The 26245-nt window shown below is 47.6% G+C and overlaps 1 protein-coding gene across 6 annotated transcripts; it reads right to left on the bottom strand.

Annotated features, from left to right (window-relative positions):
- Positions 1-1075: 1075 nt before the first annotated feature.
- Positions 1076-26245, bottom strand: ADNP (activity dependent neuroprotector homeobox). 6 transcript variants are annotated; one of them, XM_071573272.1, is made up of 9 exons: positions 25946-26245; positions 24601-24788; positions 21429-21549; positions 16831-16983; positions 15499-15544; positions 14021-14327; positions 8022-8134; positions 6728-6820; positions 1076-5223 (listed from the first exon to the last, which is right to left on the bottom strand). In XM_071573272.1, exons 5-9 carry the CDS (start codon positions 15535-15537, stop codon positions 2098-2100), a joined length of 3678 nt encoding a protein of 1225 aa, XP_071429373.1. In that variant the 5' UTR covers positions 15538-15544; positions 16831-16983; positions 21429-21549; positions 24601-24788; positions 25946-26245; the 3' UTR covers positions 1076-2097. The 6 variants fall into 6 exon arrangements, with proteins under 6 accessions (XP_071429373.1, XP_071429374.1, XP_071429377.1 ...); XM_071573273.1 differs by having other exon boundaries at positions 24601-24782; XM_071573276.1 differs by lacking the exon at positions 24601-24788 and having other exon boundaries at positions 15009-15544.

Here is a 26245-nt window from a genome sequence, read left to right as displayed (position 1 = left end):
TCAAAGTGGTTTTCCTGTATTGTTCTTGAAACAACTTCTACCCCTGGAGCTGGAACTGGGAGCCGGCCAGTCCAACTTTCACTCCTCTGAGGGGAAAAAGCACAACAAAGTTGCGTCCCTTCTGTGAGGGGGGAAAAGAACGAGACAAATCTAAATCATCTCCAGGTACCTGTTTTCAGTCCTCACTTCACAGAGTTACATCAGCAAACCCCAGAGATGCTCCCTGCAGTGTCAGCAGCACACGGAGCACACGCAGAGCCTCAGCTTTGGGGCAGGCACAGCCAAACCCACCTCACTGCTCACCACCTCTGAGAAATGCTTTTGCTGCTTAAAATGATGGAAAAACACAGAATTATTCCCTCCTTAACAACATCAGTGAAAATTGCACAGGTCAGTGTAGTTCTTGTTTAGTATCAAACAACAGGTCCCGGGATTTACGAGTCCAACTCAGCACTCTGGTCAAGAACAGTTTTGTTCCCATCACAATCAGGTTCCCCTCAGCCAACCGTCTCCTCTTGCCTTGCTCAGCTCTGTTCCCTGCACAGGTGCCACATGGTAGGACTGGCTTGGCCAAACAAGTCACAGCTTTGAATGCACTGATTTTCTGGTAATCAAGTACCTTTTCCTTCCAAGCCAAGGCAAGCCTGTGCTCCTCCCTGTGGGAATGGTCAGCATTCCAGCACTGCTGCTCTCCTGCCCCTCAGGCCTCAGTGCCCCACACACAGTCCTAGGGCAGGTTTTTAGAGGTGAAAGCAATTTCCACTCACTGAGTACAAAGGGATGGAAAAGGCAAAGAATTCACAGCCCTTGTTTCCCCAGGATGCAGAACAAGCAAACCACTACAGTCCTATTTATAACTCCGTGTTCTACAACACTGAACAGGAACAACGAATTTCAGCTCAAGTTAGTTTTGTACATTTTCAATATCCTTGAAGGACATCAGTCCATTCAGTAAGTACTAAACAGGCCCCAGCAGGGCTGTGGAGCACTTGGAAAAACAAAAAGGAAGGAATGAATATAGCAAGGTGGAACCTACCAACCAGGAATGGAGCACTTGCACGTAATAAAGCAAATATTTACATTAAGCACAATACAGCAATTTATTTAGATGCTTAAATGAAGAATACAAAGGGAAATAAAGATCACAAAATTATACATACTACAACAGTGTGTCATATATTAGATGGTATAAATGAATACACCTTGTTGGTGTTAACTAAAGATAAAACTAAATATCCAAACCCAGCACTTTGTCTGTGTGCTGCTTCAACACAATACACTTTTATACAGATCTAAAAGGTGTCAAAATTAGTAGCTGCAAACTCGTTTCTTGCATGTGATTTTTCTTTTTTAGCTTAAAAGATTTCAGAAAATGGCTCTGAAATACGTTTGTCATCAGTTGTCATGTCAAGGATATTCAGAACAAGAAAATTCTATAATACAACAGAGCCCAGATATATTTTTATGTTGCTGGCCTCTGATTGGAGATTGTACAAGGTTATGTGCAAAAACTAAGTTTGTCAAAATTGATACTAGAGCAGTCTCAAGCTTTGCTAGGGAAACTAGATACAGCATTTATTACACAGCAGGGCAACACTAAAAAAGAGAAACAGATCTATGATGGGTACACAAGAACAGTTCCATAGGCTTCACTTGAATAGGTCTAAAAGACTGTACAAATATACATTTCAACTATTCAGAATGATACATGAAAAGTCCATTTCCCCAGAGTCTGCTATACAGGTGCACCGGGTGGCGGCCGTGCCGCTGAGGGGCGTGTTGGAGACACAACTCGACATGGACAGGGTGAGATAACGGGTTGGAAACGCAGATAAACTAACCCTCTGCTTTACTCCGTGTGCATTCTGGAGCCACCAGCGCATCCGTTTCACATTAGGTTACTGTGCTCATCCCAGCAGGAATTCCCAGGCCAGAGCAGCCAGGAGCATCCCTCTGGGCCCACTGGGACGGCAGCGGCCGCCCAGGCCAGGCCGAGCCCGGGCGCAGTCCCCGCAGCGCGGGAGCCGCAGTGCCACGGCAGTGGGACCGTGGGCAGAGTCAGCCGTGCCAGGCCGGTGCCAGGCCGGTGCTGGGCCCTCACGCCTGCTGGCTGCTCAGCTCCACGCCGGGCAGGCTGCCATGCATGGGCTCGGCCACAGTGGCCGCCACGCCTGCAAAGCCTGCGCCGTCCTCGTTGTCCAGCGCACCGCTCTGCCACGGCACCTGCTGCCCAGCCAGGCTCCCCTCCACCTCCGCTGCGCTCTTCCACTGTGGCTGGTCCTTAGACCAAAACTCTTCTACCTTTCCATAGGAACGATTCTTCCACTTGGACTGTTCTTCATCGCTTTCAGATCCGCCCCCTTTGGCCTCCACAGCGGGTTTGCTGCTTCCGGCGTCTTCACTTTGGGAAGATTCATCTGTCCACACTTCTGGTTTTACTTCTGATGTATTATCTTCAAAATCTGAGACCTGCTGGGAACCAGGCCCGCTTTCAGACTGGGAAGCTCCATCTTTCCATTCCACAGCATCATCCTGATCACCTTCACTGTCCGAAACATCCCCTACCAGTTTTCTTGGTTCTTCAGCAGCAATAATCTCTTCGTATTTAGAGCTTTCCTCTTGTTTTTGATCAGACTTCTCTGGAGATTGTAATGCATTTTCTTCCATGATTTCCTTGGATATGCTGTCCTCGGGGTTCTCTACTGTGCCATCAGGTGAGGGTTTCCCACCAATGTCAGAGATGCGCTGACCAAACGGACTACGGCTCTCATTGTATTCCTCGTCTATATTTTCATAGCTGTCTGAGGAACTGTCATTGTCCTTTTCTAAGTTGATTTTTTTATCAACAGTCTTACTGGCATTGACTCTGGAGTTCTTTTCATCATGGTTTTCAAACAGCCATTCAGCGTCAAAATCCATTTCATGTTTGACTTTGTTCAGCTCTTTCATGTTGAAGCCGAGCAGCACACCAGGCTTGTACTTCTCACAATCCCGAACACATTTCTTCCTTTTGTTACTGAAGTGAGACGCGATGTCTGATTTCCAGAGCCACAGACTGGCCGCCAGCTTTTCGATCTCTCTCCTTGTGGGGTAGGGTTGCTTATTGAAATACTTTGTAAGAAATGTTTTCCTGGCTTCATAGGAATCATCTTCATGACCCTTGGGGTCCAGTGCTAGAACTACAGGTTCTTCGGGCTTCTCCTCAAAGGCAGAGGGCGAGTCCTCATCATCCGTCTTCCTTTTCTTCATCAGGGGGAACTCCATGTGCTCGTAGGTGCGTTTCACCGGCGCCATGGCCGGCGACTGGCCGAGTCGGGACGTGCCCTTGTCCTGGCCGTTCTGGGTCTTGCCCACCCCTCTGCAGTGCACAAGGTGCAGTGTTATGGTTGAGGCCGTCATGTTACTCGTGTACACCCCAAGGCAGTGGATGCACTTGTAGGTCAGCTTCTTCTCCACCGGGTGAACAGTCTGGATCACCTGATGCCTCTCCCGTAGGTGATGCGCAAGAGCATCAGAGATGGGTCCTTTTAGGATTGAAAAGCACAGAGGACACAGAGTTTTCCCCACATCTTTTTTGTAGGGCACTGCTGCTTGTGGAGAACTTTTGACAGGTACATCAGACTTCTCCTGGATTTTGGGCTGTGGTTTCGGTGGAACAGGGGGAGTGTTCTGGGCATGGTAAGCTACGGATTCAGCGGGAGCATCTCGCAGGTTGTAGGTGGTTACAAGGAGATGTATGTTCGTGTGACTGCCCTGCTGCAATGTCAAATCAAAGGTCAGAGTGGAATCAGTCTTAGGTCCCATTTCTTCGTCCACGTGCACCATTCTCATGTGAGCAGCCATCTTCTCCACGTCGTTGAAGGTGGAGCGGCAGTAGGGGCAGGACAGGCCGTGGATCAGCATGTGGTTGAGCAGCGTGTCGGTGGGCAGGTAGCGGTTACAGTAGAGACATTTGCTAGTGAAGTTGTGGATCTTCATTATGTAGTTGGCCACTGCAGGCACCTTCTCAGCCTTGTGCTCCTTTTCAAAGTGGACACTGTACACGTTTTCAGGGAACAGCTCGTTGCAGATTGTACAGATTTTCCACTTCTGCGTGGACGATGTATTGACAGTGGAAGGACCTGTAGCAGCCACAGGAGATTTGGAGCCAGACTGGCCCAAAGCTCTGGTCGCTGCTGGTGACTGGGAGAGAGAGGTCTGTTTGAGCTGTGCCGAGGACAGTGAGGAGGAGTTGGCAGACTGCAGTGAGTACCTGGCTGAGGTCTGGGACCTCTGCTCCCCTCCAAGAGTGTAGGGCCTTCCGTTCCCACTCGCTGAAAACTGTTTCATGGTTTGTGATTGTTGGGAAAGAGAAACAGGTGTGTTTCCACTGAGGTTGAGCCTCCCCCCTGGCTGCCCAACATAACTTGGGGGCACTGATTTGACCCCATAATTGTTCTGTTGCAGGTGAACATTTGACATCATATTCACTCCTGCGGAATTTAATGTAGGCTTTGGTATAGTGAGTCTGTTCATCATCTGCTGTGATGAGAGAGACCGGACACTTCCAGTGGAAAGGGCACCCATCCTCTGAGGGAGTCCCATGGACTTTTTATCCTGGGGTTTTGGAGCTATGAGCATCAAAGGTTTAGAGCGTGGAACCACCACGTTAGTGTGACCTATCATTGCTGTGACCTGGTATCCGATTCGCTCGTGGTCTTCGATCACGTGCTGCACTAAAGCTTCGTAGGATTTCGGCATGAAAAGGCATCGCTTGCAGTGGATACCCACCTCCTCTCGGGCACCGGAGCTCAGCGGAACGGCCCCATTGAGGGACTTTTCCCCTCCCTTTGCTATGTAAGGAGCAGCAACGTGCTGAAAATGTTCCCTGTAAATGTGCTTTCTGACGATCTCGTAGAGCGGGTCGCGGTAAGTGCACTTCTTACAGTAATAAACAGCTTGTTCCACACTGTCAGCCTGCTTGGGTTTAAGGCTCTCGTGTTTGTTTTTATCTTTGAAAGTGCTGATGCCTCCACTCGCTGTACTGGCATTGGGAGCGTGGAATATTTTAATGTGCGTTTCCAAAGTCTTTTTATCCGCATTGAAGGTACAGTAGGGACAGTTGAGGAGAATCCTGTTCTCAAAGTCTTCGCTGTGAACATTCCGGAAGTGGCTTTTGTAGGCTGAAAAGAACTTCGAGGAGAATGGACATGCACTGCAGCAGAAGGGCTTTGTCCGATAGTCCTTGAACAGAGAACAAAGCACAAACTCAATATTGATCAGCAGTTTTTATAAAAACAACACCCACAATCTTCCCTAAACAATGGTTCTGAATGACACTCATGAGACCCCCTGCAACGTCTCAATCCTTCCAATTCATTTCTTCTCTCCCATTTCTGGCCTCCTAAAAAGTTCCTCCTCTGAGCAGACATGACGGGGCCCCTCAGAGTTTAACCACGACCTCAGCAGGCAAGGCTGAGTCAGAAGCCTCTTTCCCACCAGTCACAAAAAGCTCCTTCCCTGCAGCTGAGCTGCAAAAAAAGGTTCCCCATAACCTCATTTCTGGGGGAAAAGACAAACGGGACTGTTTGAAGAGAATAAGGCTGTACACAGATGAGATACTTCCCACCTAAATCTGCCAAACTTCTACAGATATAAGATGGATCTATAACTTGAACTATTTCAGTGTCTTTATCCATTACACACTTTAGTATCAAAGATGGAATTCAAACCCTATTTTTGGTGAACCAAAGGATTTCAGCTTACCAAGGGGCAGACTAAGGCTACACAAGCCCTTAAAGCCACCAAGCTTTTTCCTTCTGATCAAAGCACAAACCCGATTTTTAAACCAACCTTGACTTAGGAAAAGAGGGGATTTGAAAATCCCACCCTTGCAGTTTCACTGCAGCCTTTCCCTTTGTTACATTTAATGTGGTGCTGATGCAGTGCAAACCAAAGTTCCATTGGCCTCAGAAGACACAGAATTCAAGTAGTTGCAAACACTCCTCATGGGGATCAGAACATCAGAACAAGTCCTGTGCATGGAGCTGCACGCAGGCCACGTGAAGGAGCTGCAGAGCTGCCCCTCTGCACAAGGAAGCAGAACACCTGTCTCTGGGCACCTGCTCAGACACTGGTGGGTGGTGACAGGCCACAGCAAACCAACTCACCCACACCTGTCTCCTTCTGCATTACAATTTTTATTCTGAATTAGCCAGAAAAAGGGACATTGGTGTATTTTATGGAACACAGCACTAAAGGGAGATTTTTAGATTAACACAGGAATCCATCCCACCTCAGGTTCCCAGCCAGGCACTGGCTGTGCACAGGGCAGGGATGTGTTCAGTTAAACTTCTTAAGTGATGAGAACAGGTAATGAACCATCCAGGAAAGGTAAAAAACTGATCAAGAGTTTTATACGTGTGGTGATCTTTTGACAGGAAGATGGTGGAATTGTGTTAAGTGTGGAAACAGGTGGGAATGGGCATTTAGTGTGCAGTTGTTTGACTTGGGCAACATTTCTGGACCCAGCAGTTCTCCAGTATTGGCCACCCAGACTCCTGAGAAAGACCAGGATTAGAACTTAACACAAAAGAGACAGAAGCAAGCAAGTAGCTTTTTGCTGTTCCTTGAGCTGCTGACACACAAAGGTCCATGGGGAAAACTGCATGAAAAGCTCTTGGCAGGTCTGTGAAACACCCTGCAGCACAAACCTCCTCAGACTCAGTCAACTCAAACTCGCACCAACCTGGTTTTTCGTAAGCGATGGGTCCCACAGTCCGACATCCTCCCATGTAGTGTTTTTCAAATAAAAGTCATTAGGTTCAAACTGCTTAAAATCCTGGAGAGGCAGAAGATGTGAAGAGAGGACAGAGAATCAGAACCAAAGCCCAATGGCCCCCTTAAGCAATCCCTGAGCCTCCCCTGGATCCTCCCAGGGGCTGCTGGCCAAGGGCACACAACACTAACCCAGGGCAGTGGGGGTGCTGCCCCTCCCCGTACGTGGGGAGCTGTGAATATTCTCTGTATCATAAAGCACCTCAATAACCATTTTCAATTCTTGTCCTCCTGATTAACCCAAGACTACAGTTACACAGTCACCTCATTTCAAAAGCACTCCTAGAGAAAAGTATTCCCAGAATTTGATGTTTGGGGTTTTTTGATTGGTTGCTTTTTTGGAGAATAGTGGTGTGGTGTTTGACTAGTTTTGTTTGGATTTAAATTAATTTCACACAGGAATTCAGATAGAAGTTCTTAAAGCTGGACATGAGTAAAGTCCAAGATGCCCAATTTTTATTAAAAATTAATCTTATCAAGTACTTTGGCATTTCACCTTTGGCATGAAAGTCAGCAGTGCAGAAGGGATCAAAAATAACATTTCCACTGAAATGAACATTGTCCCAATTCTGAACTCTCCCTTTAAATATGAGACTGGCCTGGCAAATTCTCCAAGCAGGAAGGACTGGCATTTTCTTTCCCTGACACATCTCAGTCAATGCTCTTTGGAGAGGCACAGACAGAACAGCCAAAGCCACAGTCACGTGCTGAGGCTGCCAGGGGTCGGGGGGAACTGCCAGGGAAAGCTGCACTTCGGGACAGCACTGAAGGGGTTTGTCCAGAAGAGCAGCACAAACACATCTCCCTTACAGGAACCGACACAGGCACAAAGTCCTTCTTTACCTTCCTGAGCTGCTGTAGCACAGCCAGACTCACCTTTGTCCCCCAAGAGCACCCCACACTGCTCCCAGTTCCTGCAGCATTCCTGGGTGTTCAGAACCAGGTGCTGTTGAACAGCCCAACAAAACTGAAGAGAACTTACCTTCAGTGTCACCAGGTCAGTCCCACAGAGCCTCAGGTCTGTCTTGGCTCCACTAAACTTCTCAGTAAGTGTTTACAGGTACATTTTATCTCAAGTTTTTAATTAACTCCTACTTTGTGTAGAACTTCAAAAGGTCTAAAAATACTGGCATGCCCCAAATCTCTCACAGTGCCCCTAACTGGGGAGCACTTTGGCTCTAACACTTGGGAGATGCCATACTTACTTCTATATGTTCTTTACAGTATTCCAAACCAATGTCACTAAGGATTTTTTTCACAGTTTTCCGGGCCTTTCTTAAACTGCCAAGGTTGTTGACAGGAAGTTGGAACATAGTTTCTATTGAAAAAGAGAGTAAGAGAAAAGGTTTAAATCAAATGTGTTTTGTCTGACGGTGTTGCATTTTTATCAGTAGTAATTGTCTGTCTCATCTCCCCACAGAATTTGTACCAGAGCTGTACCTTTAACTAACCAATTACACCCTCTGTCTGATTGTCCTTGGCTGAGGCTGCCCATAAGGCTGGAGAGGGCACTTAAAACAGGCAGCAAACGGATGGAACAACCACTGCAGGAGCTTCAGCTGCATCTGGAAATAACTTTGATTTCTTTAGTGTTTGTCTTTACAAACCCTACACTGAAGTACTTCAGCACCCAATTTCTCCCCTGTGCGTGTGTTCTAGCTGATTTGAAAACTGGCAAGTTGAGCTTCAAGGTCTGTGTCAGCCTTGCAGCAGATTTACCAGTGTCTCTGTGGTCACAAAGATGCCCCTTGCGCTCAGCTGTAGGTGGGACAAGAAATTCTTGCGGTTTCCTCCCTTCCTGCACTTGGAGCTTGAACTGGCTAAAGCTGCTCAGTAAAGATCCTTCCCTGAGGAGGGGCCGTGAGCCTGGTTAGAGCCCTTCGGAGGGAAACCACTGGGGAAAGCACCAGAGATGGCTTAAACCTCTGCCTGCACCCAAGCACTGCCAGCTGGACATCAGAACTGCTCCCTCTGCTTTCCCCATTCCCACCCCTCCTCCGGGACAGTCAGTATCTCCCCTGCAGTTCCTCCCTCTGTGCAAGAGGGACTGTGACTGTTTAACAGCGAGGGTGACACAGGCTGCTCACTGTGGCCCAGGGAATTGTTCTAAACCCTCAGGAAGGCCTGGGAAACAAGGTCTGATGGCAGTTTCTGACTCCTTGTTACTGTGAAAACTGACTCAGGTTGACTCAGTTACTGAAACCTGTGTTTGAGATTATGGCTCCTTTATCAGATTTTCTAACCAAATCCTGAGCTCATCCACATGGCCACTGCCTCTGACCTCAGAGCTATTTCTAAAGGCGCACATGAAAGAGAAGTTTAAGAAACACTTTCAGCACAGGCAAGGTTTTCTAACTGTGTACTCGATGTGAGGCTGAGTCAGTTACTCCAGAGTTCCAAGTGCTCTGCTCCCTGGGCTTGCCCACACAGGGTATCAGTTACTGTTCGAGCACCTCTGGGCAGAGGCTGCATCCTGGTGCTTGTGCTGTTGCTTAACATGCCTTTGGGTCAAGTAAAATAAAAATAATACCATTTATGTCAAAGTACAGGCACATAAATGGTGGAGAATTTGAAACCAGTAATAAATATCTACCTTGCAAACAGGAATTTGTATTGGGAAATGGCTGTATTAAAAAAACTAAGACCACAAAGAACACATTTATGCGTTTCAGGGCAATTTTACAATTACTTTAGTTGCTTCAACAAGTAGAACAAAAATCTCCTTGAATAAAAATATTTTTGCTTCAGTTGTAAAAACAATGTCTAATACAGCCTAAGGTGAGCCAGGTCCATTTTAAAGACATGAAAAGTAATTGAAAATATTTAACAAAAGAGCTGAGGGTCACCAATGCCAGTTCTGTGAAACATGAGTAATAAATTAGTTTAAAAAGACTCAAACCACATCTGACTTGTGTGATACTGGAACTTTATTAACAGGACACAAAAAATAGCCCACAGTGCACAGAGTGGTTCTATCCTTACAGACACCAGAAAGATGGTTAGAAAGGAAATATGTTTCCTAACAGTCTATTTGAGTCTTCCCTCACCAGAACTGGAGCTATGGCTCTCAACTCTGAGCTACAATCAAGTCACACAAGTTTGCTTTCAAAGCAGAGCATGATTTTTTTTAACTCAAGAACAGCCAGTTATTAAAGTTCTTGCTGCTGCAGGTCATAGAACCAGAGTGAAAAACACTAATGTAGCCAAGAAATGACTTGTGGCTGCACCAGCCCCAGTTCTCTGAAGGCAGTGGGAGAATGTGGCTGGACTGCTCTGGCTCAGGAACCCCTCCAGGCACTACCTGCAAGCTCCAGTTCTCTATAAAAAATTCTATGTGTCAGCACAGTCTAGTATGTTCAGGATTTGAATTAATATTTTCAAGTGAATTTCAAATCCAAGGAGGTAATGCCCTGGAAACTTTATTCCAGAAAAACCCAAGTGATTAATATGAACTGCAGAAACAGCTGTGCATGAACCAGTCATGGTAAAGCTCCTGGCAAGCCCTGCTGCTTCCTCCAAACTCCCTGTCCCCACTTCAAGAACAAACTCACTCTGCCTGCAAAGGAACCATTGCTGATCTCACCACACAGGCACAGTCAGGGCAGAGCTTGGCTTTGGGCACTGATCACTAGACTTGAGTCAGCCATGAGTCTCAAATAAAGCTTCAATCAAAGAGCTGATTTCAGTACAAAATGCCACTCGACTTCTTCACCAAAGGAATCAAATCCTTTATCTTAGTTGCTAAATACGCCATGATATATAGAAACTCAAAGAAAAAGAAAGCAAATTATTTAAATCTGCCTGAAAACAAGATCTCTGGTCTACGTGCACCACCCTCTCACCTCTGCCCTTTGCCTGCCTTAGTCAAGTCTCGACCACAAAATATTCCAGGACCTTCCTATCACCCCCACCGTGACAGACGACAGAATTGGATCTTCATCTGAAACCTGAACTTTTACAGAACAGCTTTGAAAATCAGCCTTACTTTGCAAGTTCTTCTGGGTGGCTGAATCCAACTCAGCTAATATAACAAAAAACCTCATCCTCAACAAATACAGTTCACTTGATTTAGGAAATTATTTCATCATAGTGAGTGGAGAGCCAGATACAGTCTAATATTATTATGGTCTGTGACTACAAAAGCAGCTTTTAGCACCTCCATTCATTTCTTTTTGCAGCAGTAACTGCCATGTACACAGCACTGTGCTGGCACCTCCCTGGGTGGGGACACTGAACCTGCTGGGGCTGAGCAGCATCTCAAACCACCAAACAGACACTGACGCTGCTCTGGAAACGAGGGATCCTTTACCTGCCCCACGGCAAAAGCTTTTCCTCTCCATCCACTCCTGACCTGGTCAGCCATGGAGGGCAAAGTAGGGGGGGGGAAATTGTGCAACACCCTGAAATGCTCTCAGGAGCACTGGTGTGAACAAAAGTCAGGAAAACCCCACCATTTCTGCTTAGTTTTAGGACCTTAACAGTGTAAATATCCCAAGGACAGGAAACCAGGACTTCTCCTTTCTATGGCATGACAAAAAACACAGAATGGAAAATAAGGTCTAGCCCCAAATTAACCACAGAGCAGTTTTAACAAACCCCAAACTCTTCACTTTTTTTTTTAACTGATCTTAGTGTTTAGACAGACTTCCAGTGACTTCCAACTCCAAATTACCTCTTCACCACTTGCTACTTTTACTAGCACTTCCAATTGCAGATGGAAACAATTATAGTCACTACTCTAAAAACAGCCAGAATGTCTGACACATCCTCCTGACACGTTACTCATTTTTGCATCAGTTTCAACATTTAACAAAAGTAAACTCTCCTTGCTGTACCAACTTCAACTGGCCATGCAGTTCTGCCCTTTTGGTAATAGTTTTGCAAATATTCTGCAATTATTTGGAAAAATGAATGTAAAATACAGTAACTGCATGCCTGGTTTAGTCTTTTGTGTTGCAACAGTGAATGTTCTGCTGCATTTCTCTGTTGGTGCAACACAGTCCTGCCTCAGGAGAATTGTCCTGATCTCACACACGCACCTCACAGGAGGGTCTCACCCAGAGACTGGGGACGAAACACCACAGGGAAAAACATCAAAACCCCCACATCCATCAAATTATCTGAGAGGATACAAAAGAGAAAGCTCCCACCTGTCTTTAGACCCCAAAAGATCTTTCTATTTTAGTGTAACTAAAACCTTAACCCTCCAGTGGGTCTTTTGTCTCTTGGCCCTCACAGAGCTGCTTTGCACCTGCTCCCCTGGTGCCCTCAGGTATCAGGTGTGGGGCTGTGGCAGCTCTGCTGAGGACAGGACGGATCCCCCCAAGAGCAGCTGCACAGCACCCACAGCCAGCTGAGCCTCTGGGGAAAGGCACCAGTGGCACACCAAGACAGCCTTTTCCTCTCAACTGAAATCCTCAGCCAATATTCCCAGTCTTCCCCACCGTGTTATTTGCACTTTTGGACACTATTCAGGGTTGGCTTATGTTCCAGCTTTGGTCCAGAATAGGCAGCAAGCACTGTGTTTCTAATATCATGGTCTGCACAGTACAGCAGTGGTTTCCAGCCAGAAACAGAGATTAGAGAAATAACCTGGAGAAAGGAAAGCTGTGTAAAGGAACCATGACAGCACCAGTCTAGGTGTTCTGGAAAACCTGCTCTAGGTTTCCTTCTCTCTGTTCCTACTTGGAAATGACACTGTTTCCTAACCACACCAGGAAACCTCCCATGACCAGCAAGCACAGAATCTGGGTGACCTGAACATTCTCTGAGGGGAGTCTGCACCCAGCCAGGTTTGGGGAGAACATCACTGAGCAGTGGCAAGGAAAAACCAGTCATAGAATCCCCAAAAACTGGAAAGGAAAAAAAAAAGTCTCCAATAAATTTCATTCCTGCTCAGGCATCCCAGACCCGCAGGAGGGCAGGGACCCTCAAGCTCTTCAGTGGCCACTGGTTCTCCCCAAGTGCCTGTTCAGCACTAGCACAACCAAGCCAGTGGAATTCTTGACTCTAATGATACTAGAGGAGTAACTGGGAAGTTCCTATCTGGCTGTTTCATTTATTTCCTTCAAAAGTGTCATGACATAGTTCTAAGCTGATCTGAGTTCCCAGAGCAGGAACAGTTAGAAGAAGCAGTCAATTAAGAAAAGGAGAACTACAAAAGTTAACCTTTTATAGAGAGTACTGAGTGAAAATTATAATGAAAGTGCTATTTTTCTTTACATGCATTTAGCAATTTTCTTGACATTCAACTTCTTATACCAGTTGATGATTCCCAGGCCTACAATAAAAAGCTCACAGGAACACAGAGGTGGAAACACCTCACAATGAATCTATCATTACTCATAAGAAGCAACATCTACCCCTCAGCCTACCCCTTATACTTTATTTTTTCCTAGAATCATCACAGACTGGTTTGGGTTGGAAGGACCTCAAAGCTCACTCAGTCCCACTTCCTGCCCTGGGCACTTTCCACCAGCCCAGGCTGCTCCAAGCCCTGTCCAACCTGGCCCTGGACACTTCCAGGGATGGGGCAGCCACAGCTTCTCTGGGCAACCTGTGCCAGGGCCTGCCCACCCTCATAGCCAAGAATTTCTTCCTAATGTCTTCCAATTGCTTCTTTTCATCTCTTCAGCTACCTGCTTAAAGGTACTCCAGGAAACTTACACTCTCATAAAAATCATGCTAAATGACTGACCTCAGAATAAAACTGTCTGTGCACCTGCAACTCTTTTAGGGACACTATTAAAAAGAATAAAATAAAGTATCAGTTTTACCTCCTCTTGTGAGCACATGAGGTTGACCCTTCCTTTCCTAATGCTCTTATTTACTCCTGTTATGGAAAGTGGGACACCCTGAACTGTTGGGTGATGTGACACCCAGTGTTACCAATGGTCCTGCTGAACAAAGCATTAGGTGTGAGTGTGTGTGCAAACAATTGGATAAGCAATGTGCAAACCCAGCCTCTTCTGTCCCTTTGTGACTGTTCATTTACAGCTCCACTCAGATGAATCTTACTACAATCATCAGCAATGGAAGAACTATTTCATTGCAGCAACATTTCTGTACATGTTTATAAAACAGAAGTGCTCTCTTTTCCCCTCTCCCCCTCATCATCATCTGCTGCCTCAAAAGGTCCATCCTTTCGGTGCTCTTTCCCCCTCTCCTCCTTTCTTTGCTGGTTCTTGGCCTTCTTGGTCCTTACCTCGCTCATTTTCCCTCTTCTCATCTTCCCTGTGCCAATTCATAGCGTCCACATTCCTTCGTCGTTCTCTCTCATCCTGTCTCCACCGCTTCTTGATATCTTTGTCCTTAACTTGCTCATTTTCTCTCCTCTTCTCATCATCCCTGTGCCACTTTATTGTTTCAGTATTTTTCTGCGGCTCCACGCTTCTTTTGAGATAGTCTTGTCGCCTCCTCCTCTTTTTTAACATATCCCTTTCCCTGGCACGAGCCTGCTTTTCTTTCTGGGAAAGAAAAGCTTTACGGGGCATCATGAGCTGCTGCTGTACCTGCAATAATATCGTATCCATGGAATGACACACTGTACATGCACCCAGCCAGGCACCAACACCCCTCACTGGGAGCTCGAGACTTCAGTGCTAAGCCAAGACAATGCAGTGCTTGTTCTGGTCCCTGCACGGCCCTGGGCTCGCTGGGTGTTGGATGAGGACAGGCACGGACAGCTCCAGGCACCACCGCACCGGCAGCACTGGGGACTGACCCTGTGGGACCCCCTGGAGGCCCCTGGGCCTGGGATTTCTGTGCCCTCCTCACATCCCCTCCCTCGGAGCTTTTGGCAGCCCCTCCCTTGGTGCTGCTGCTGCTGCACCAAACTGAACCAATGGGCTGCTAAGGGAGTGGGGAAGGAACCTTGGGTATGTCCAAACCTGTCTCCTCTCTTAGTGAGGAGCTGCATTTCACCAAACTTAAAGGTGCTCACTGATCTTTTCAGACCTCCACCCCCTTCCAGTTTGGTAAAAAATGGCTCCCTCTTCTCCTGGCTGGGAGGAGGCATTAGGAGACAAGCCACAATCTGAAGAATTGTGTAAGCTTTGTTTCCTGGGGAAACCTGGCCAAAACATTTAACTGCAGTTAATGAAATAAGTCCTGACTCATCTACTCAGACTTCCTCCAAGTATGTTGTGTCTTGCTATTCACAAGAACAAAGGGAAAAAAATGAGACAATTTACTTGGAGTTTCTGCTGACAGCATTCCCCAGGAGTGGGGCTTCTTGGGCTTGGGGTTTGGAGGTTTGGGTTTTGTGTTTTTCAAGAGATGTCAATGGAGACTACACTTAACAATGGTTTTACACTTGGTCATTCTCTGTATTCACCCAACACATTCCCATCTTCAAATGTAACAGTGTTCATACCTGCAATTTTGAAATCACAGAGAACAAAACAAACCCAGGAAGAACTTATACCATTACTAATAACATTTAAATACTTTTCTGTACACACTGAGCAGTATTTCAGCAATGACAAACTGCAATTGTGGCCCAGGTTTAAGATTTTTGGGTTTTTTTTTGGTTGGGCTTTTTTGTTTAACTTTTGTTTAGAAGCGAGATTTGCAGAGGTCTAATCAAAATGAAAACTGCAGAAAGGACAAAATTACTGGATTAGAATACTTAAGCAAAGCCTAAAACAAAATTAAACAAATGTACTTTTAAAATTTAGCTACCTTATGGAAAGCACTTGTTCCCAGCATGCAATACTCCATCTTTTTCCTACAGAAAAAGCAATGTTTCAAACCCTTATTCTAAAAGCTGTTCCTCTCCCCTGCATAAGATCCCACCCCACACACTTAAACCCTTTCCTTTGGTCCATTGTCTTCCTTAGTTCTGTAGCATGATCCCATAGCTTTCATTCCAGTAATTCAATCCCAAATTTCTTAATATCCGTAATAGTACCAAAAGGGAAGGACTGCAGCAGAGTCAAACACCATAATAAAAAATGCATGCAGTTTGGTACATTAGTACAGCAAATTCAGGGTATGCTCCAAATTACTTCATTAGAGGTGCAGGTAGCTCTCTACCAGACAGTCTGGGTTTAGGTATTAAATATTTCTCAATAACTGTTGGCATTAATATCAGAAAGCAATAATAACCCAGGATCAACATCCTCAGTGCAGCCCAGACACTGCAAACCTTCACAGGGTTTCACTCTCTGTGGGCTGCGTGCCAGGACATTACTCGTGTTTACTCGAGCAAACTTAACTCATTCACTTTTTAAATGTACCTTATCTTTACAATTTGATCAGTAACCTGGTTCAATTCCAGTAACAACAGCATAAATTAAATTGGAAATAAAACACACATCATGCAGATTATTCTCCCCCCTCTCCCACCCAAGGCAAACACCAACATTTTAAAAAACTTTTCTGGGACTAATTGTTATATTTTCTTTCATTTGGTTGCTTTGTTCATGGGAGGGGAGGTTTCCCCTTTGGCTTCATCTTTCCACAGTATTCTTCCCTCCCCTCCCTTTATACAGCCAACTTTGACAAACCAATTTATAGACAAATGATAGAAAATATCTTAATAAAGAACATTTCAGATGAACTTCCAAAATTAAACATTTCAATTGAGAGTCAAATATGTAATGTCAGATTCCAAGGAATAACTTAAAGGGACATCCAACTTGAATTAACTATCTTTGAACTTCCCTACCCCAGTTCAGGGGTTTCCCCCCAGTTCAGCATTACAGTCCATCAGGCAGGCCGGTCATTTCTTTTGCAGTCAGGATCAGCTTTCACTTTTACCTCTGATGGTTTTAAACCAACAAAGGGGGGAATATTTTAACCCAGGAAAATGAATTAACCTGCAGTGAAGCTGCCAGACTGAGCCCAAAGGCCCCACCCCTCAGTTTCTCCAGAGTTCAAGCTGGTGTTCCTTTAAGTTCAAAATGTCCAAACCTCAGAAGCAAGCAGTTTGTTACTGTTTTTGTCCATTCTTTGTCAAAAGAAAATCTTAACTCTCCTCCATCTGTTCAGTAGATATTATGAGACATTTACCTCCAAAATTGATGGTGCTTGGGCGTCTCAGACTCATTGGACAAGCTTCATGCAAAAGCCTCCAAAAGTAACTGAGCAGCAGGACCAGCTCAGGGGGTGTCGCACCTACTGTGGGAGGGCCCGGCCTGGGCACAGGGGGAGGATCATTTCCTGCTGTACAAAACAGAGGGGAGAGACAGGAGTTGTGATAAGGGCAATCTGACATTGATAACAAAACCACCAGTGCCCCCCAGCCCCTCACGATCACAGTGCTGTGCCTGGCACAGGGCTGCTCTCAGTGCAGGGTCACAGGGCTCAGGTTTGTGGCTGGAACACCCCGTTCTGCTGAGTGAAGCCACCTGAGGAATGATTTGGTGCTCAGACTGCAGTTCAGTCACCCAGTTTAAAAGGCCAGCAGGGAACAGAGCAGGAATTCCCCCATTCAGACTCAGTCACCCTTCTGGCTGAAGGGGTTCAGGGCTCAGTTCCCCCTGCCCTGAGCTCTCAGCACCACAGCACAGCCCCACCCTGAGGGACAAGGGAACAGCCACAGCACTGCCCTGGGTAGGTCATTCTCCCAGGAAGGTTCCACACAAACAGGCCCCACCTCCAATGACCAGATTATGGGACACCAAACAGTTGACAAGGCTGACAGACAGAGCCCTGGGGACACACATTCCTTTGGGAAGGAATTGAAGTCAGGTTAAAACTGTCAGTTACATTGCTAGGACCAGGATGGGAAGTTTGGGGGGATGGCACGATCACACTTCTGTTGGGAGACTGATCCCTCTGCCATTCCCATCAGCCACAGAGAGTCAGTCTTGGACACACTGGAAACATAAGACACAACAGCAGAACAAGAGCATCAGCCACACCTTCAGACAGGCCTGGGTATTGACAGGTTATTGTTTCACACTAGAGGACTTTGTAACTGAAGGTAACTTTGTGCCCGTGTCTCTAGGAAGTCCCCATTACCTCTCCCCCACAGAATCCTCCCTGCAGACAGCACAGTTCTGGGTGAGGACCCATCAGCCCTGAGAGCAGATCAGTGACAATTAGTGCATCAGGCTGATGATGCTGATCTCAGGGAAGCACTTCATCCCATGCTGGGTCTCCACGGACTGAGTATCATTGCCCTGCACTGTGCTGCTGACAAGGATCCCCAAGCATCTGGCACATTTCTGACTTTATGTAATCCAAATTTCTTTTATTTTAACTCTTATTTTGCCAGCATTTTAAGCAGAAGAAGTTATTGGTTTATATGTAACAGCCCAATACATGAGCAAACATCAGAGCTGGCAGGAGCTCTAAGATCCTGGGCAAGATGAAACAAGGCTTGGTTTCCTGATACTGTGCTTTTTATGTCCCTGTTCCAACTGCTTTTAAAATAAGGTAACTTTTAATAACTTCTCCACCTGGCTACATTTAACAACATGCTCTAAAAGGCAGCCATGAAACAGATCTACAAAGAAGGCTGGTAGTGCAACATTGAGTGAAATCTCTTAAAATACAAGAAGAATATGCAAGAGAATGAACCTGTGGTTCCCACAGCAACAGGAAAGCTGCCTCCCTGTGCACGCAGTTTAAGTGATGCTGTGTGGAATGATGGTGTGTGACATTCCATACTCAAAGGAGGACAAGGATGGCCTGTCCCTGGGACTCTGGGACCTGGCTGTTTGGGACAGCTGAGCAGGAATGACAGTCAGGAAGCAGAGAGGTATCTCAGGGAAGAGCGAGCAAGTCAGAAAGACCAAGAGCAGAAACAGCAGGGAGAACAGAGAAGGTGGAAGAACTGAAACTACTGAAAACTTTCATGAAAAGGTGAGAGTTGCAATGAAATCTCTCTCCTCCCTGCACGGAGTGACTGCAGAGTTGACTCCCAATACATCTACTGCTGCCTGACTTTGAGCATTTTCACTTTCTTCCCTTGCACTGTTCCCTCTCCTCCTTATTTAAGTATTTCTGGCCCACTTTTCCAAGGGCTGTGCACCCACACTCCTGTGAAGGTAATGAGATTTACAGTTTAACAGCACATCTAAAATGCCAGACAACTGAGGGCTCATTTTTCCAATCCACTCTAATCCTGGAGGGAGCGTGTTTTGTAACAGCAGCATGTTAAACTGAGGGCACCTCCTCAGCCATTGCAGCTGGAAGGTCCTGCCCAGCCAATAGGATGGTCCTGCAGCTTCCAACACACCCCAGCTCCAGTGGGGAATTTGGGGTGCACAGCTCCAGGTCAGACCCAGCACCTCAGTTCAACCTTAAGCAATCCCCAGCCCTTCAGCTTGTTTCTCTAACTTCTGTCTATATCCAGAACAGGACTTACTGAAAAGACATGAACAAAAACCCCAAATCAAACTCTCTGAAATACCTGACATGTTTTAGAACTAAGATTATTGGAACTGAAGGCAACCAACACCTGGAAGTTGCTACCTGGTCAAAGCACTGCCCAGCCTGTGCAGCCCTGCACGTGACACCCCTCCAGCTCCCCCTCACAGCAAACAAACTATTTCTTAAAAGTCCCTTTGTCAAAATAAAGGAATTTAAAAAACACTTCAGAGATTAAATTGGCTACATCAAAAAAAAATTCAAGTTGTGTGTCAAACCAAAGGACCATTTCACAGCACTTCTCCTGACATCCCATGTAAACGTGGCCTCGGGCAAGGGGATCAGTTCATCTAAAATGTGGTACTAAAACCCTTTGGAGGAAATTCTGAGGCTAAAAACTTCAATGTCCTGTTTCAGTGGTTATAGGCAATTTTCAGCAAGGGTTTATGAAACTCTTGTTCATATCTCTTTTCTCAGGCTTGCTGAATCACTTCAGCTGTTGCACTGAAAACTCCCAACTTCCCATCAGAGGAAGAACTTCTATGGAAGACAGTTGGAGCAAAAGGGATGAGTAAGGCTGATCTGCCTCAGTCTGCATTCATTCTTTATTTAAAGATTAAAATCCCACCTTCTGCAGTCCAGCAGAAAGAGATCTCCTAAGTCATTCACACACTTCTCATTCTAGCTCAATTTCTGGAATTTTCCACTGGAGCCCGAAGCTCCATCTGGTGGGTGTGGACACTCACTGCAAAACTGAGCAGGAATTAACTGTTTCCTCATCAACTTCTGTTCAGTGGGAGGAGTTCTGTGCCCACTGACATCTCTGCGCCCCAGTGTGAAACCCAAACTGGTCAGACTTCGATTGCTCTGGGAACCACAATGACCCATTTCTGTTCCTGATGAACAACCCACTTCCCAACGCCTTGCTGGGAAACCCCTTTGGGTGTTCTGATATGGAGGACACAGGCTGAGAATGTTAAAGAATGTGCTGCTGCTAAACCTGAGTGTTTTCTGAAGGGTCTTTTGAACACGCACAACAAAGCACACATCGACTCTGGCATCTGCTGCATTCTGAAAAGCACCCAGAAATGGTGTCCATTCCTTGGGGCATCAGCAATCTTGAATTGGAGGCACTACCAGTCCAACACCTTGGCTTGCACACCTACTGCCATCTCAAAGAACATCTTCTGTGCCTGTTCAAGGCCTCCAAAGATAAACGTTCCTATGCACATACACGTGCAGTGAAATCAAGATGCAACACACACACTCCATACGAAAGCCTGGATTGTTTAGCACTATTTCTAAAAGGTTTGGGTGTGAAATGCAGCAAAGCCTGCACATCTTGCTGAAATTTGAAATTGAGACTGGAGATCATTGGAGCACAAAGGATATTATTTGCTTACACCATGATATCCACACTTCAGTGATCAGGAAAAAAGGCTGCATGAATATGCTCTACAATTCCAAAATAATCCTCATCTAGATTGCAGCTAAGCATGAACAATCCCAGAATAAAAATTATTTTGGAAATAGAAGCACGTTAAATTAACAAGCAGTTACCATTTAAATTAAATCAAGAATCATCTCAAAATTTTCAATGCACAGCTCACAAAAACATTTGTCTAATTAACCAAAGCAGCACAGAAGTCGCTGCAAAATGTGCAAGAACAAAGCAAATAATCAATATGAATGTAATTTGTGACTGGATTACACTGACAGAAACTGCAGCCAGATTAGACTGCAAGGGAAAAGGGTCCCCAGCCTTGTGTGTCATGTTTCCTGACATCATCACGGTGTCTGCAGCCAGAGCAGAGCCCGACCCAGCTGAAAAAGCAGAGCAGCTCCTTCACTGGCCACACACAAGTGCTGGGCCCGAGCCAAGCCCAGGGCAGCAGGAACAGGGCCCAGGGCAGCACAGACACACACACAGGTACTGGGATCAGGAGTGAAGGGCAGCCTGGGCGTGTCCTGCCCAGCAAAACGCACAGCCCGTGTGCAGGGGCAGAGCAGCCCAGCCACACAAAGAGCACACAAATACTTTCACAGGCTCATCCAAAGCCCTGCCAATCTGTGCTTTCTCAGACAGATCCATCAGCTATTGCAGGGATCTCGCCAACTGGCTGCATCTGAGTATTTAAAGTGTAAAAATAGTTGGGGAAGGAGGCTGATGCTGATTGTTTTTCCTCTGCCTTACACTTCACACACACGATGCACAAATGCTGGCACTACAAGACTGGATAAAGTCTGTAAACAAGAGCTTAAAATCAGTCTTACCACTTCACACTTCTTACCTCTTTCCCCTTCTGTCTAAGCATAGCTCCCAAGTGCTCCAGCCCCTGCCTACATTCCAGCGTTAATCCACCTCAGCCCCTGCTGTCCTCCGGCTGATCAGGAACCTTCCACGGGCAGGGCCTTCACGGCAGCAGCAGCAATAGGGAAACAGAACACAACAGAACATCACAAACTTGAGTTGGGCTACAGAGGAAAAAAAGCATTTTAAGACCATTACTTGCCCACTTAAGGTTCCAAGAGCCATTCAGCCCCTCACTGTTGCTGCTACGACCCTGCATCACCAGCAGCTCCCTCGGCCCAGCTGCAGCACCAGCACCAAGTACAAGTCATCCCAGAGATCAGTGAGAGGTGACACAGGGTGAGGGGGAGCACAGCTGGGGGCTGGTGGAGGAGCCAACAGTGAGGCCAGGGCAGGCCATTTCCTCCACCTAAGGGCTGGATGGGCTGAGAGTCCTTCAGCAGATGATGCTCAAACAGCACTTAGTTTCTAGTTCTTGTAAACTGTTCCAGATCCTACTCCAGAAGCAGATACGAACTGAAGAGTTTGGCCACATGATCTGGATACACCTGCAGGTGTGGTGTCAGCTACACAGGCCTAGGACAACAGCCACTGCCAGTTTTCACTGAAATAATCTTTAATGCCACCCTTAAAAAGTTTAAAAAAAATGGTGGGAACTGAAAGTGACTTCCTGCAGAAAAAATGGTATTTACTCCATTCTTACTCAAAACCATCAACTGCCATACACATTCAAGAGCACTACTGTGAGATCAGACACTAAATTCAAGCCTCCTGTTTGCCTTTTGAGAGCTGCAGCACAGGTCTGAACAATGCAGCTCTTGCCTTGAGGCACATGGCCCTCAGGTAGATAAATAAGAGCTACACCCTCTCGAAAAATGTCTTTATTCAAATCTAAAATATGTATTTGATTTTTAAACCAGATCTAAGTTCTTCCTGAAGGCTCAAAAAGAACAGGTCCATCTGGCCATCCTGCCTAGGACAGCCAGGACATTCTTCCCAAACGTGTCAGCTGAGGCAAAGCTCACCTTCCACATAGACAAAAAGTGTAGGATTTCTTTTTAACAAAACTAAATTAAATATCAGCAACAGTTCTTTTCCTTCCAACACATATACAGACTCAGACCAGCACCTCTCACTCTCATCTCCACCTCTTACACTATTGAGAAACACTGTTCTATCAACTGAGCTATTTGTAGGAGCAGGACCATCTCCATATTAACAACCATCCTGTTACAAAGATGTTCATAGAAAACATACCATACATATCTATACACCGGGGCAGAGCAGGTCTTAAAATGAAACACTCCTGCGATGCTGTTCAGATGCAGCACAGTCAGCTGCTGCCTTTTTAAACAAGCATGTTGCACACACCCTTGAGAACACAACCCCAGTAAATGCAGCATCATTAATACACAAACTCAGCTGAACTAATGATGCAAAAAATGCCCCATTTTTGCCCCTGCAGACAAAGCAGCTCCAGTGACACCTGTAACACACCGAGCAGCTGCAGCCCTGTACCTGTTCCCTGCCTCTCCTGCCACCCAAGCCCCACACACTTGCACTGGTTCTCTTCAGACCTGACAGTGGTTTGCTCATTCCCAATGTATTTTGTCTCCTACACCAACTTCAAGTAGTGGAGCAAAGACAACTTGCCCTTTCTGAAAACAAAACTCCACAAAACCCACCCCAATAAATTTCCTATTGAGCTGCTAGACCTTATTTGCAGGCACCTCAAAACAAACACACTAACCCAGAGGCACTGTCTTTGCTCCCACAAAACCATTTGTTCCAGTTGCCTCCTTTGCATCAATCAAATCAGCTGCCATCTTAATAACAAGCTATAAAACATACACTTGCACTGTATGACTTCTGACTGCTGATAAGATTCTGATATGTTTATGTATTCCAGGAATGCTACTGTAAACTTTAATATCTGCTTTCAGTATTTACTGTTATTATGGAGCAGTAAAGCTGGGCTGGGAATAATCACCTATTATTCACCCTGCAGTGAGTGAGCACAACTCACCTTGCCCAGAACACGTGAACGTGCTCACCTACGGCTGAACAGCAACTCAGTCACAGCACAGGGAGCTTGGGAAGCACCCAACAAATGAGGTTTTATACTATTTAAGCTTAATTAAAATGCTGTTGTAATACACTCCTGTCAGTGACACACACCAGCTCTGAAACTGCTAATGGGCACCTTCTGATAACTGGGAACTTCCACCTTACACACACAGAAGCCCCATGAAGTTCTTCACCTCCTCCTGAGGAGCACACACACCTTCCCAGGTGTGGTGTTTGTGCAGCTGATGGTTAATGCTGCGGGGCAGGAACTTTCCAAACCAGTCAAGCTCCTGTCCTGGGAAGGCGTTTCATTCCTAAGCACCATGAGCAGCAAACACTTGTCTGTCCTACCCACAGGCAAACGAGACACCTTTCACCCTTCTCGCCTCCCACACACCCAAGAGCATCTCCCTCCCACAACTTAACACAAGGGACCTTGCCAGCTCTTCAGGACAATACACTCTGAAGCACAAACACTGGTAACCCAAAGAGAGGCTTTCTACAAACTTGTCTGATGGACCATCACTTCAAATTCAAAACAGTTTTTTAAATAACGGGGCACTAAAAATGTATCAGTATGCAATGATGTCAGAGCTGTCCCCAGACACTGGGAGCATCTAATTTCTACTGGGTACCAAAAAGTAATTCTTAAAAGCTAATTAGAAATAATACTGATTGGAGTAAAGGGCAGCTTACTAGAAAAAAAAGGCACAAAACCATTTAGCTCATACTACTTTTGGAAGACAAGTTATTTGTCGTGAGTCAAAAAGGACACCTTTGTTTTGACTGAAGTTTAAACGTTTACTGTAATAATCTTCAGAAAAGGTAACCATTACGTTACAACCCATGAGCATCTGGTGCAATTCTTTTAACAACAGGGTGTTCCTCTGCTGTTTTCCCTTGTGAACCTTTTCAGATTTCAGCACATATCATGGTAAATGTCCATCTGCTGACAGCAAAGTGCTGCCCAACATGTGCAAATGCACATCTGCAGAGGAACCAAGCTTGGGGTTGGTTTGTTATTAAAAGTGTAACTCTCTCCCTTGCTTTTCTGTTTTTCAAGCAGGGCGGTCCATCTTCCTCACCTAGAAGGATGACACCTTGTGATTATGAGTTCCCAGCGTCCTCAAGTGAAAGTTTTCCCAAGTATGAGACCCTGCAGGAGGCAGCAGTGCTGGGGCACACACAGCTGAGCCCCAACAGCCAGCTAAGGTCGGTCCGTGCTACCCTGACAGGCAGCAATGTTGTGTCTCCATTATCTCACACCCTGCACCTCCAAACAGAAATAGAAAACAGGCGTAAAAATAAACAGAAACACAACTAGAAAAACAACAACTTAAGAAAAAGGGCTATTTCTCTCACAGGAATAAAACCCTCTTTAGCAGCTGCCAAACTGCTTAAATACACCCAACAAACAACGAACACCAACATTTCCAGGTACGGGGGCTCTGGCCTGACAAAGTCCCTCGGGGCTCGAGGAACACGCCGCTCCGTGGGCTGGGGCTGCAGCCGCGAGCCCGACAGGTGACACGGAGAGTGGCCCCGCGGTCCGTGCCTCATCCCCGGTGTGCATCCCCCTGGTGTCCATCCCAGGTGTCCATACCCGGTGTGCATCCCCCCGGTCTATCCCAGGTGTCCATCCCCGGTGTCCCATCCCCCTGGTCCATCCCAGGTGTCCATCCCAGGTGTCCCATCCCCCTGGTCCATCCCCGGTCCCGGTGCCCCCCCCCGACGGAGCCCGGCGCGCAGGGCGCCCCCTGGCGGAGCCGCCGCGCAGCGCCCCGTCCGGGCTGCGGAGCTGGGGGGGGGTGTCGGTGTCCCCCCAAACCGGGGAGCGGCCGCGGGCACCGGGAGCGGGGACGGGGCTGCGGGACTGGCTATGGACCCCCCCGGGCTGCAGCCGCCGCGGGAAGGGGGTGCGGGACACGGGGGCGCCCGCTCGGTGCGGTGCGGGGCTCCGGGGGACGGTCTGCCCGCCTTTGTCTGGGAGCGGTGCCGGTACCTGCGGCGCGGGCAGCGGCGGGGAAGGCAGCGCCGCTCCATCCGTCCCGAACCGCGGCTCGGATGGCGGCGGGGCATCCCGCCTTTTCCCGCGGGCACGGAGCCCTCGGCTGCGCCCATTCATCGCCGCCCGGCCCCGCGCCAGCAACAGCTCCGCCCGGGTGCGGTGCCGCTGCTCGGGCCCCGGCCCCGAGCGGGGCGGGGGTGCCGCTGCCCCGGCACTGCTGTGCGGGGAGGTAGCGCTGCCCGCGGCTCCTCAACATGTGTGCGCGGGGAGGGGCCGGCCCAGCCCCGCAGCCGGCGCGGCGGGCAGGGCGCGGGATGCCCGCGGGAGGAGAAGGAGGAGGAGGAGGGAGTAAGGAGGGAGGGAGGGGGCGGGCGGGCGCTGCCCCCGCCTGGGTCGCCCCGCGGACCCGCGCTCGCACCTACCTGAGCGGGATCTCGTCGCAGCGAGGGCAGGGCGGGCCGGGCCGGGCGGGGGGCGCCGGACCCTCCCCGGCGCCGCCCGGTCCCGGGGCGGGCGGAGCGGAGCCGGCGGCGGCGGCGCGGGGGAGACAAAGGGGGGGATGCTGTGGGGGGGCAGTGTGCGGGGCGGGCGGCGCGGGGCGGCCCCGGGGGCGGCGCGGCGGCACTGGCCGGGGCAGGGGCGCGGGCAAGGCGCGGGCAGCGCCCGGGCCCCTCAGACAATACGGCGGGGCCCGCTGCCCACAGCCTGCCCGGGCAAGATGG

Source organism: Pithys albifrons, chromosome 18 (genome assembly GCF_047495875.1).
Source record: "Pithys albifrons albifrons isolate INPA30051 chromosome 18, PitAlb_v1, whole genome shotgun sequence".
In the NCBI taxonomy this organism is placed as follows: domain Eukaryota; kingdom Metazoa; phylum Chordata; class Aves; order Passeriformes; family Thamnophilidae; genus Pithys; species Pithys albifrons.
This window is presented reverse-complemented; position numbering and strand designations above follow the sequence as displayed.

Bases quoted from the DNA above. Each gene is read 5' to 3' on its own strand.
- ADNP (XM_071573272.1), bottom strand. From the start codon at position 15,537: ATGGAGTATTGCATGCTGGGAACAAGTGCTTTCCATAAG. The intron at 14,328-15,498 runs GTAGCTAAATTT...ATATTATTGCAG, and splicing joins GAACAAGTGCTTTCCATAAG to GTACAGCAGCAGCTCATGAT. The intron at 5,224-6,727 runs GTTGGTGCGAGT...TCTCTGTTCAAG, and splicing joins CATCGCTTACGAAAAACCAG to GACTATCGGACAAAGCCCTT.